We start from the raw sequence: 13,169 nt of genomic DNA on the forward strand, positions 1-13,169 counted from the left end.
AGTCTTTTTTCTAGAATGAATTGAGAGCGAAAAAAATTCTTCTTTTCTCTCAAATAACTTTCACTCTTGATAATTTATATATATCTACGGTTTTTTTTTCTCTTCCGATACATGAACTAAACGACATTGAGTGCATATGACTATCAACAATACAAAATTGACTTTGATTTTAGCCTCATCAAAATACAAACAAAAAAAAAACAAAACAAAACAAAAAAACAGTGAATAGAACATTCAACTATTGCAAAGATATGAAACAATGTGTCTATGTTTCTCTATTATCATGTTTTGTATTCTCTGTTCTTCTCCTTTTTCTGATTGGATTTGGTTAGTATCTCATATTTCACATTTATCCAGATTAGTTTTATACATTGATTATGTTCTATTTGGATTGGCGTATCTTCGGACAAAGAGCGTTTGTTTGCATTTTACGCTTATTATTTTACATATATCCACTTAATCTAAATGACAGCTGAAGACTTTTGTTCGGAGTGTGTCGACATTGGAAGGTGATGAGTATAATGCATGAAGTCTTGGATGGTGTGTCTTGGATTCGAATCGGCATATTTTGATCTCAATTGATTGTGGTCGGGTTGGTTGGTTTTCAATGTGATTGATTTATGCGATGTATAGAAAGTGTAGTTATTTGCTATATGACGATCACGAGATTGAATTGGATTCCATTTAAAACATTTAATCTTTTTTTTTGTTTATAATTCACATACAGACTCTTTTTTTTCTTTTCAATAAATTCTATGTGTTTTTTTTTCTTCTTATATTCGTGTGTGTTTGTTTATATATTTTGTTCAAAAAAATTGTTTATTCTATTTAATTTGGACATCGATTCAAAGACTATACGGAGATTTCATAGTTTACATCATAAACACTCGCTCGATCTGGCGTTGTTGTGGTGGATTTTTGAGTATTCGATTGTTGTTGATTATTTATTGCACTTGAACCAATCATGCCGTTGTTTTTAATAGTAGCATTTGATTTATGATCGTTTGCTTGCATTGCTTGCATTTCCATTGAATCGGCCATTTCCAGTGCCCGAACAAACGAAATTGGACGCGTTGGTGTTGCTTTTCGTTTGCCCTGCGGAGATGGTTGGGGTTGTGGTGGAAATACAGGTACACCGCCTCTCAATGCAGGATGATAACCACCAGCTGTTGTAGTGATCGGCACCTTTTTAAGAAGAAACGACCACAATTTGTAAAATGAACGTTGAAGCGTAGAACAATTTGCGAAATGTATTTTAGATTGAATGTCATTGCCAATGGCAATTTTAAAATAGCACACAATTAGAGTTGCGTATATACTCACTTGATTGAATCGTTGAATATTGTTGGCAACATTCCCGTGTAGTTGTTGTTGTGTCGGACTAGTCGGATTCGATCGATGACGACCAACACTGTAATCGTGTTGCATGTTATTTGGTACGTAGTGCTGTTGTTGCGTCACCATATGACCGGGCGGTGGCAGTTGTTGTGCGGCTCGCATGTATTCGTGATGCATATTCATGTTATTTAGTTGATTTTGTGGTACGCCGGGGAATTGTGACGGTTGTCCATTATTATAACCGGGCGAATTGTCTTTCCACATATAATGCCCACCATGCTGTGGACTGCTCGCTAATTCTCTTATATTATCTACTGTATTATTTGATCGTGCATATGACAATTCGGCACCTTGTCGCACCAATTCACCTTCCGATAGGAATTTTCGTTGTGGACTGCCATAAACTGACTGATTTTGAACGTGCTGTTGACGATTCACATGCACACCGGGAATTTGATTTTCATGCTGTTTACCTAACGAATGCGAGTACATCATTTGTTGTTGTTGCTGGTGCTGCTGTTGATGTTGCTGCTGTTGTTGTTGTTGTTGGTGAGCATTCATCAGATTATTTGGCATTTGATTGGAATTGCTAACACCTATGAAATCAGGTCGTCTCGGTTGAGTCGGCGTTCCTGGATTTGATCTAAATTTAAAATGATAAATTGAATGACTTAATTTAAATAGCATGAAGAGAATACTGATAATTGAATTTCGTGTGGATAAAATCTACAAAAATGCTATGAAAATCAATGCAATTAACAAATGTTTCAAACCACCATAAAATCGATTTTTTTGCCGTTTCTATCGGTATGTATATCATATTTCGACCAATATTACACTATGCAATCTATTTCATAGTTTTGTTTCACTAAAAAATGTGTATATATGTGTGTGTATGATTGTCATCGAGCAGAAAAATTTACATAAAAATAAATGTGTGTGTGTGTCGTTATGAGTTTTTTCATGTTTTCGATTGAAAAAAATGATATTTATTTTACATATTTGAAAAGATATATTATGAACTGATGTGAACGCGATATTGATGAAATTCAAAACCAAAATCGGTTCAATAAACGGAAAATGAAGCTAAGTTTTCAGAATTTATTTTTTTTACTTCTTTTTTGGTAGCGATAGATAATATTTAGTTTGAAATTTGATGCTCACAGTAAAACCACACGTCATTCGTGATATGTATAACGCAAGAATCAACTCAAAATGAAAAACGAAAAAGAGAGAGAATGATAACAGAATGTACACATTCAAAAAATGAAATTGCTGCCCAAATAAAAGATTGTCTTATAAGTGTCAAATTTGTTCTACTCAACTACAGCGCAACTGAAAATTGGATAATCGATATAGGCGAAACGAATGTACAAGAAAAGTAAGCTATAAAGCGTGTTTTTCATTGTTCATAATGCAATAATGCAAATTCAACAAAAAAAATCATTTTGTGAAGAAAAAAACTGTGGTAAATTTCAAATCAAAAATGAAAACGAGTCAAATTGGTTGCAATAGAAAGATAAAAGTAATATAAAATTATTATTGCAGAAAATAATTGAATAAAGCCAAAATTTATGCAGAGAGAAATAAAATTGAAGAATGCGTACAAGAAAATGAAAAATCAAAAGTGAAAAAGATACGCAAACAATTCTATTTACCGGATTTATTGTGAGTAAGAATTTTGGTATTTTTTATTTTTTATTTTGTTTTCTTTTGTTTTGGAATTGTTTTGTGATTCGGAGTAATTCACGTTTTTTGCAACGAAGAAAAGTGCACAGTCACGGCGGGAGCGTACTTTATTTAGTTTTTTGGTGTATGTGTTTGTTTATTTTACGAAGACCGCGTTTAGAGAAGAATGTGAATTACATTAAGGCCATCTGTATAATTCGAAGTTTGTATAGATCAGGAGGGCAGTAATCAATAGTTGATAAAAGAAAAATAAAAGTAAAAAAAAACCCATATAAAAATTGTTTTCTTTTTTTTGTCAAAAATAAATATTCAACAACAAAAATAACTATTGCTACTAAAGGGTATATGAATAAAGAGTCCCATTCCCGATTTTTTTTTGGCCGAACGATAATTTGCGAATTAGTGATGTTAAGACATACCTTCGAACAGGACTAGACATTGCAATCGGGGTTGCGACCCCTAATGCTTTGATACGTTGTTGCATGGTCGGTGTTGCCGAGGTCATTCGAATAGCTGCACCCGGTTGGTTTACATTCGGTCCGCTCATCATTTGATCAGGTGACAGTGCATCTGGATTGTATCCGCGCGTTACATCTAGGCCCCTGTCGTTTTGACCAATGACCACCAAATTCAATCATGCGAACACGAGTACGAAGCCAAAATAAAAAAGAGAAACATATTGCAGATGTGTATGTTCGGTTTTTTATGTTCACGGTGTGTTTGTGTGTATATGTTTCATGTTGTAGATGCAAACAAAAGAGAATTTTCAATGTAAAAAAAATAGATAGAGAGAGAAAAAGTTTGTTCAAGATAAAATTACGTTTTATGTACAAAATGCAAACATAAAAACTCTAAAATGCTATTATATACAACTCAGGTTTTGTCACAGCATGCAAAATGGTTTTATTTCTAGTAAAAAAAATAACCTAAATCATAATTTGTATAATACTTTTTGTTGTTTTTGTTTTTCATTCATTCAAATGGCGCTAAGCACAGAATAAATAAAAAGGGACATAAAAAACGGGTAAATTTTTTGTTTTTTTCAACACATATATTAATAGGGATGTTTTAAAAACTTTTTCATTTAATGAACAAAACAAGTAAGAACTACATTAGTACCAAAACTAACTAAATTGTTTTTTGTTTATACACAAGCAAAATATTAAAAAGGTTTTTTTTTTGTTTCTCTAGTATTTTGGGAGAGGATTTGTTTCATATATATTCTTTTGAGTTTTATATGTGCATTTCTTATCAATGTAATAGTTAAGTTTTGTTTTTAGCAAAATAGTAGTGACCTTTGTCTGGCATGTGGACTATGACGTGCGTGATACATTCGAACGTGACGCGGTGATTCGCCTTCGATCGGAGGTAGATAAAAGTTTGAATTATGCCGTTGCAACGGTGGCGTTGGCTCACAATCTTGGCTTTGAGTACCCTGTGGATCCATATCTGTGTCAGAGCATTCACGACCGGGTGAAAGCTGTAACAAAGTAGTTTTTTTTTTCGTTTTGAATATATAATTCGAATATGAATTTCGAATCACGCATTCAAAGAATTTTATTAAATTTACCTTGCTGTAATGAGTAGTGCCGCCGGATCGTTGACCATAGCCGTTCCCATGGTCTGTATACGTTTTCACTTGAGTCGATTGGTCAACCTCATAAATACCTGAATGCTGAACCGCATTGTTGCCGGTGTGTCTCTGTTGGTCGTCATTTGTTATAATGCTAATTGCTTGATTTTCTTTCGTTGATCGACATGCTGCATATTTTTGCGGTTTCATCAAACTATAACGGTTTAACGATTGAAACAATGTCAATAAATGACACAACTCACAACCATATCGTATTTTCATTTCGTACTCACCTTGGATACTGTGGACCAAATTGCGTGTAGCAGCAATTATGCCAACATCCCCGTGAGAATGGATTGTAACCACCTTTGAACTTGCCAGTCACTTGTTCGTTTGTTGTTCGCCCCCGCGACACCAACACCATATGAAAACCAGTTAGACCGAATATTGGAATGGCTAACACAACTACGATGGCAATTAAAACAATGCTATTTATCGAAACGTTTGCGGTTAAGGAAAATATAAAAAATTTAATTAAGGAAAAACAACAAAATAATTTCGTCACAATGAACGCAAATTTGTTTCATTTTAACAGTGCACACTTTGGTGTGTCATTAAAAATGCGATTCCCATTTTATGGCGGGAATCATTTTTAAGATGTTTTTTTACGAAAAAGGATACGCTACAATTGATGCTGGTTCGGTTAATTGTTTTTTATGATGTAAAACATAAAACAAACATAGTACAAAGGTGCTCATCATATGAATGGACAGCGATATCAGAAAAAAGAAGAAGAATCGGTAGTTTCGCCGACCAATGCAATTGTTCACCTGGTACGAATGGAAAGAAGAAAAAAAAAACACAATGAATAAGAAAAAACCAAGAAGTGAAAAAATGAATGAATAAAATCCAATGCAATCAATCAACAAAGCCGACATTTTGTACAAAGCGCAGCAAATTAATTCGAAGAAAGAGTGAATTAATTTGTTAGCGATAAAAATCAATCGAGCAATTCATCAGTGAAACTAATTAAATATGCGATATGGCGTCGATTGATCGAAAGTAAGTGAAAATTTTCTGCATTTACCCATGGACAGTGATGATCAAAAGTCTGAAAAAGAAGAGAAAAAAAAAACAAACGATTAAATTTTTGAATTTCTTGAAGAAAACCAAGTGAAAAATAATTCGCAAAAGTGAAATGCCTAAAAAATGTATATGTTGATATATTTTGAATTTGTTTTGCATAAATAATGATAACAACAATCGGAAAATGCATTACCTCAATGCAATGATTGCACACCGAACAGTGTGAACAGCGTGGCGGTCGATAAAATTTGCACGTTACACACCACTTCATTCGCACCGTAATGCCATTGATTTCGGCATTTTTGTACAATGGAAATCGAAATTCATCCTCTTTATCCTCATCAGGTGGTGCTAAAGAAAAGAAAGAAAAACAAAATCGGCAGTTCATTCACATTCTACACGGTGCATGTCAATTAATTCATTCTATTGTTTTGATGGAAATGATTATGATTGATGTGCTCATTATTATAAAATCAATGCATGAAATGGAGTTGAAAAAAAAAATGGATGTAACTTCTCTCACTACCTATACCTTTCGGGATAACACCCGGGTCCATGAATGTGGCCAGCGTAAAATTTGCGATGACAAAAAACGTCAACACGCCTTGATATGCAGGTACCCATAGATAATGACGTATATAATATTGACATCTGAAATTGAACAACAAACGAAAATGAAAATGATTGTATTATTTCAGAAATTAGATTTTGAGAAAGAAAAAACAATTGTGTGGGAAATAGTTGCGGAAAGAGAATTAATTCGATGCAATATACTGCGGCTTCCGACAATTTTCGTAGTTCACAAAACAAAGACTGTACAAACACAACACTCCACATCGCCGAAACAGTTCAATAGCAAACAGCATTGGCAATTATACGAAAATGCTCAGTGAAGCAGAAGAAATTTGCTGTACCCAATGCTCACGCTTTTTTACGCACACGTGAGCACGTCCAACGAAACCACCATTTGGTTTGGTGACAACAGAAACATACACACAAAGTGGACAGCTCAAAAATTCGATGATTTTTTTGTTTTGCTGCAAAACGCCCTGTATGTTTTTTTAACATTGAAAATGTAAAACAAAAAAGAGAGAACACATTTATATCTGACGATAAAATCAAAAAACCAAAAGTTTAATTGCATGACTGCAATTCGATATCGTTCGATACATTTATTATTCTCATAAAATAATGTGTGATTCATGACCAAAACATATATAATATGCACATTACACCGTTGTGATGAAATCAAACCGCTTCAAGATAAATTGAACTCTGAAAAAGTTCAGTTGAATTATCAGCGCGACATAATGTTAACCAATGTCAATACCAATAGAGTGTAAATTGCATTCATAAACATGCGAACTATATATCGTCGTTACGTTTACGGTCATGTATTAAAAACACGAGTGACTGAGCACAGTTGCCGTGTGCGAGAGAAAGAGAGAGAGAGAGAGAGAAAGAAAGAAGAAGTACTGCGACTCATAAATACACAATCGGTTCATTCATTTGCATCATAAAATGTGTTGTTTGAAATGCTCGTGCATTGTACATCGGTGTAAAATACCGAAAAGAAGAAGAAAAAGAGAAAGAAGAAGAAATATCAAAGTAGAAGACTCTCGTGTTAGTTATTAGAAATTGCAGAGTGAGAGAAATGTATATAAGTACTGTTGTAACTACAGCTTCAGCTGCTGGTGTCGTTTGTGCGTTCATTATAAGTTTGAGTTACATCTTTTTTCGCTTTTTGCAAACATCTCTAGCACACACCATAAAACAAGCAAATAGTGCATGCTTTATGCTTACACGCGCAACACACTCGATATACACATCGACACACCGTACAAAGAGATAGAAACACCGAGATATGTTGAAACGATAGTATTTTCCCGATGTTGGGTTTTTTCTCTTCGAAACTCATATATTTTCTTATTCGATAGAAAAGTAGAAGCGATCCAAGCACACACACGCATGAATGTGTGTATATGATATGCTTCAAAACAATTGTCTATTGACTTCACTTTTTCTATGATTAGTTTACTTTTGTTGATTCCATGTCAAGCGTTTTGAATTTTCATTTTTCGCTTTTTTCGCATGAAAAGAGCGAATCGACTATAGCTAGATGAAAAACTGAAAGACCGTTGCTAAGTCCTTTTATGGCATCGCCAGAGATGACAAGCAGCCAAAGGGAGATTAAAGCAGTAGTAAGATGCACTTGCTATTACGATGGGTGGAAAAATTGTGGCACAAATGAATATTTAACTCAGTCAGTTGAGAATGTGGAAAAAAGGAGTGAAGCAACAACAACAACAAAATGCTGTGTGAATCGAAAAATACACATATCTACACATATGATGTAAGCGCACGAGTAGATACCGACCTATTAAAATTAAAAGAGCGCGCCCATGTTTTACATACACGGCGTCTCATGTTTATCGTATTTTTAGCCGTGTTTCACGGTGGCTTTTTGCTTTCATTTTTTTTTATTCGTAAATTCGAGCTTCATTTTGTAGGCAATCGTGCACGCATATGAATTTTCCGTTCATAATTAAGGAGTATGTGCGATTCACCGACATCAAAAAGTATATATATTTCATTCACAAGCCGTGCGTTGGCACGGCTTCGGAAGACACATTAACCGATGAGAAGTGACAACATTTGAATTACATTTATATAACATTATTTTTCAAGTGGCAATGCTTCGATTAGACAGATACAACAAGTGAATTTTATATGAGTTCACTCGTTAGTAACTGAGTAACAAACAATCGGTTGGTGGCCGATTCTACTCATTTTCATGAAATGCATGAGAGTGACAGATAATATATATGCATAACATTGTCATCATTCAACAAACTCTTTTTGTTTATTGCTCAAAAAGTGCATTGTCAACGACGAAAAATAAACTGACATATTTCTCGAGCCATCACTCTTTCTCAGTTGCCTTTGTACCAATAAAATGATAGATGACACATTTACGGTATAATGGTATGGCATTGTTTTGAATCGCAGTTGCGATTGAAATACAAAAGAATAGAAACAACGAAAAAAAAAAACACGTATAAATGACACTTTCATTACCATTAGTGAAACAAAGATGATTTGTTCATATGAACATGTCGAAAACACTCCCCTATACTCAAAGATACAGATAATAACATATTTGAAATGAATTTTTTGTCCAAATGTTTTCCTTGAATCGTAATACATTTAATATGATAATTTCGTTGATTAAATTCAGCTATTTGGAAGGACAAATATTCACAGTGCAATTAATTTGTTCGATTAACGGTGTTCTCGTTCTCTTTGTCTGCCTCTTTCTCTCCCATTCAAATATCTTGTTCAAATAACGAGAGATGTCAAATGTAAATACATAGCGAATGAGAACGGAAGACAAATCCAATAAAAACCATATAACTGACATTTTTATTAGAAAATAGAGTAGAGAAGAAAAAACATAAAGTAAATACATTGCGTTTGAGCTTACACATGAATGATGTGTTGCATGGATATTTGTTTTCTTTATTTATGTCAAATTCTTTCTTCGTTTTAATATGTCATATATTTGGCAATCAAAGTATCCACTGGGAATGTGTGTTGTTGATTTAACGATGGGCTTTAAGTTAATTCTCGTTGGATATTCGATCATTTGATGGATACTTGTGTAATTTGGAATAATTGCCATCGAGGCTAGACACAAATCAATACATGAAACCATTTCCACGCTATTTACCTAGAATATACCACAAGACTGATGACATAAAAAGTCATTTCGAACCTTGTCCTTAAAAACGACCTAAAAAATATCGCGCACATATTTGAAGGTAGAACATAATACGATAATTCGCTTGTGCGGCTAAAATTGCCTTGTAAAACAATCTAAAGCCGATGTCATCAGTGAGAAAGAGAAGGCGAGAAAAAAAAATAGAAGAGACTGTAACACATGCAATTATTTGCCCGTTTATCACTCATTCGCTCACTTGAGCGCATTTAGCTTTCTTTTGTTATTGATTAGTTTTGCGGAACGTCTGACACACAGAGAGTGAGTGCAAGAGAATTGCAGCGGTTGTCATTGTTATTTTGTTGCTTTTTCTTTTGACGAACAATGTTATTTCCAACATAGTTTTGCACATTGAATGAAGTGGAATGAAGCAAAATGTATAAAATTAGTCGCATAATTGTGGGTTTAACAATCCATTAAAATGTACGACCATCGCTGTGAAAATGATAAAGAATGAATAGAGCGACAGAGTGAGGGAGAGAGATAGAATCACAAAAATACACAAATCAACGGGCAAACAACAACAATAACGAATTCATTTTTATATGTTCGGCACAATGTTACAATATATAGTCCACAATGGGCTCTTATCCATGATTTGGCGAATAGAGAAGAGGAGCGTGCGCGCGCGCGTCATCGACACACTCGCAACGGATTTATCAAGTGGATACCTTAAAAATAGTCTTTAGCATGTCTTCCATTCTGCACTTTTTTCGCGTTTTTTCCATTAAAGTACTCAAAGACACAACACTTACATTCACACACAGACACACTAACACTTACAGTAACATAACAACATTCACTAACTCCGAATATCAATTAAAATGCTGATTGACACTTACGGATAATAGAAAAAGGCGACTGTGGTTCCAAGCAGTAAAAGCCATGCGAATGTGGCTGGTATGTATCTCGTTTTCAGGCTACATTTCGGCATTTTGTGTGCACAATGTTGTTGTTTTTCTTCTGTTTTTTTGTTCTGTGTTTTCTTTTTTCTTTTTGTATGGTTAATTTGCTCGAAACTTTTCGCCTTCCTTTTGTTCCTTTCTAAATAACGTTATTTTTTTTTTCGTGGATATTTTTCTTTCGTTCTTTCTTTATGCCTTTTCTTTTATTTTATTATAAAACACTAAACTACTGGAATACGTCGACGACGACACGAACTGTCGATGTTAATTTTTTTTCCGTTTAGATGATTGAGATATTGTTCGGTTATGGTTAAATTCGGTTATTACAGAGCGATGAAACACTTTCAGTATATACGATTTCTTTTATGTATTGTGTTGTGTTGAATTGTTGATGTTATTTGGTAATACAATTGACTTCTATGCACACCACATTGGATCACGTTGAATGGTTCTTGTATTTGATGAGTTTGAATAGTAATAAAAAATGAGCAAATAATAAAAAAGGTAGCGTGGACAATGACGACGGCAACGGCAACGACATCAACAACAAAGTCTCCATGTAACTGGATATTCCTTAGCGATCGAAGATAGTACAGCAAGTTACTTTTTTCTTCACATTTGTTGTGTCGCCCGATAAATGGCCAACAAATGCATTCCCGTATGTGATCAAATACACTTCATAGACACACCAATACACATAGACACATTTACCGATTTGTGACCGCGAACAACACCAGAGACATGTTTTTTTTTTTTTTTTCAAATAACACACGGTGCATACGCTCTCGATGATACGTCAGAAACGGGGAGAGGGAAAGAGAGAAAAAATCACATATACACACAACAACGAACAATCAAAGAACAAGCCAAAGGCTATTTTCGACAAACTCGATGCTACTTTGTATTTTCTAATTTGTATTTTCATCTGTTGTAATACGATACACAACAGTGATTGTCCAGCGAAGGTAATGAATTATAATTTACTACACGTAATCTGTTTAATTGCACTAATTTCCAATGAATTTTTTGTTTCTCCGGTTGCTTGTGGTTTCTATGAGCAAATTTTATGGTCGTTGTTGATCAAATCCAAACGAATTAGCTTTAAAATCAAAATTAGATTAACTGCTTGAAATCTACGAATGTGTTGATTTTTTCCATTTCTTTTTCGTTCGTTTTCTCTCATCACACACACAAACACAAAGAGATACACATACACCGTTCGCTATTTTTCCATTGATACGATTTTTGACCGTGCGAAAAAAACACACGCACAGACTTAAAGTTTTATTGGCGATTTCAGAAATTTACACATTTCACAATCGAATTTTAAGTCAACATTTGTCGTTTTTTTCTCCTTCAATTTTCTAATGACCGATAATTTATTTCGATAGCGACACACATTTCGTTTTTTTATGTTATTGTAAATTGGCTTGCGGATCCTCCGAAAGGCGATTTGATGAACTTCAAAACACTATTGGTGTGTGCATGTGGTTTTTTTTGTTGTAAATTGTGTATACTAAAAATACATGATTTCTTTTAATTTGTGAAGACAAACAAATACACACACACTCGCACTGAATGTCGACGATTTTTTTCTATACTTATATATCTATGTGTCGACTATGATTTACATTCAAAGTCGACAATTCACTTCGTTTGTAACACAAATTCAGCTTTCGAACTTTGTCTACGAACGTCGAAATTGCACTGCAATTAAAATTTTATTTCAATCGTTGTTGTTTCTTGTTCAATTAAAAAAAAAAAGTGAACAAAAAATATTGTTTCCGTTCTCTTTCACCGAGTGTGATTTTTTTTCACTTTTGGTTTTGTGTGTGCAGAGAGAAAAAGATGTCTATTCGCGAGACACTCAGCATTCGACAGTATTGCTCTTTTTTCTTTCGTTTTTACTGTGCCCCGTCTGCTTCTTCTTCTTCACACAACTATCACTACTTTTGCGCTATCTGGATTTAATTGCTTCGAGCTGTCTCACACAATTTGTCTGTATGCGTTCGATTGAAGTATGAAGCCTATTCAGATTTGAATTGTTTTAAAGTGTCAATGGTTTTGCCCATCGATGATTCAAACACATATCGCTACAATGACATCAAGTTGCACAGATAAATATTGCAAAGAATAGCAAATATAAATTGAAATCAATTTTTATTTTATTAATGGGTGAACATTGTCTGATTGAAAGTTCATCGAAATAAAATGTTTGACATGACGTGAATGGGATATTTTGTACGTGGCGCCACCACACTGTCCATTTTGAGAAATAATCACATATAAATATGTCATTCATGTTTGCAGCAAAACGTTGATTTTTGGCTTCCAAAATTCAAACGAAATCGTAGTGGGCTTTATTTATGGACCAATGGATAACTAACATTTGTATATTTAACTAATATTGTGTCTCAGTGACCTTTGTCTCGGTAATGATTATGTTTATCATTACAAGATTTCCATAGGACTAGCGATATCGAAAATGTTTCTATCGCTAATAAATTGAATTCCACAACAACAACCAAAGAATAAAATACATTAAACCGAACAGAGACTGTTTCAGATCGTAACTGTACCAGTCAATTGTGTGAAACTGGCATACCGTTAAGATTATACAAGGCATTTTGTTGATTATTTTTCAAGTAATAAATGCTTTCATATTGTCTTCACCCCAAAAACATCGCTTATGTAAAGTCTATTCGAATGCACTATGACAAATTGCCAAAAGCACTGTAATCCAATTTTTTTTCATTTATGATGGGTTTAACAAATAATTCGTAATTATTAAAGGAAAAAT

General features: G+C 34.0%; 1 protein-coding gene across 2 annotated transcripts; it reads right to left on the reverse strand.

The window, feature by feature from the left end:
• Window positions 1-266: 266 nt before the first annotated feature.
• Window positions 267-11,954, reverse strand: LOC116347521. 2 transcript variants are annotated; one of them, XM_031778117.1, is made up of 12 exons: window positions 11,584-11,954; window positions 10,307-11,468; window positions 6,213-6,337; window positions 5,880-6,037; window positions 5,688-5,711; window positions 5,282-5,430; window positions 4,894-5,088; window positions 4,598-4,814; window positions 4,323-4,507; window positions 3,447-3,629; window positions 1,324-1,981; window positions 267-1,185 (listed from the first exon to the last, which is right to left on the reverse strand). In XM_031778117.1, the coding sequence occupies exons 2-12, from the start codon at window positions 10,396-10,398 to the stop codon at window positions 853-855; spliced, it is 2,319 nt and encodes a 772-aa protein (XP_031633977.1). In that variant the 5' UTR covers window positions 10,399-11,468; window positions 11,584-11,954; the 3' UTR covers window positions 267-852. The 2 variants fall into 2 exon arrangements, with proteins under 2 accessions (XP_031633977.1, XP_031633978.1); XM_031778118.1 differs by having other exon boundaries at window positions 6,219-6,337; window positions 10,307-11,954.
• Between the last annotated feature and the right edge of the window lie 1,215 nt (window positions 11,955-13,169).

Source organism: Contarinia nasturtii, unplaced genomic scaffold (assembly GCF_009176525.2).
Source record: "Contarinia nasturtii isolate CC-2019 unplaced genomic scaffold, AAFC_CNas_1.1 Cnas_scaffold_1964, whole genome shotgun sequence".
In the NCBI taxonomy this organism is placed as follows: domain Eukaryota; kingdom Metazoa; phylum Arthropoda; class Insecta; order Diptera; family Cecidomyiidae; genus Contarinia; species Contarinia nasturtii.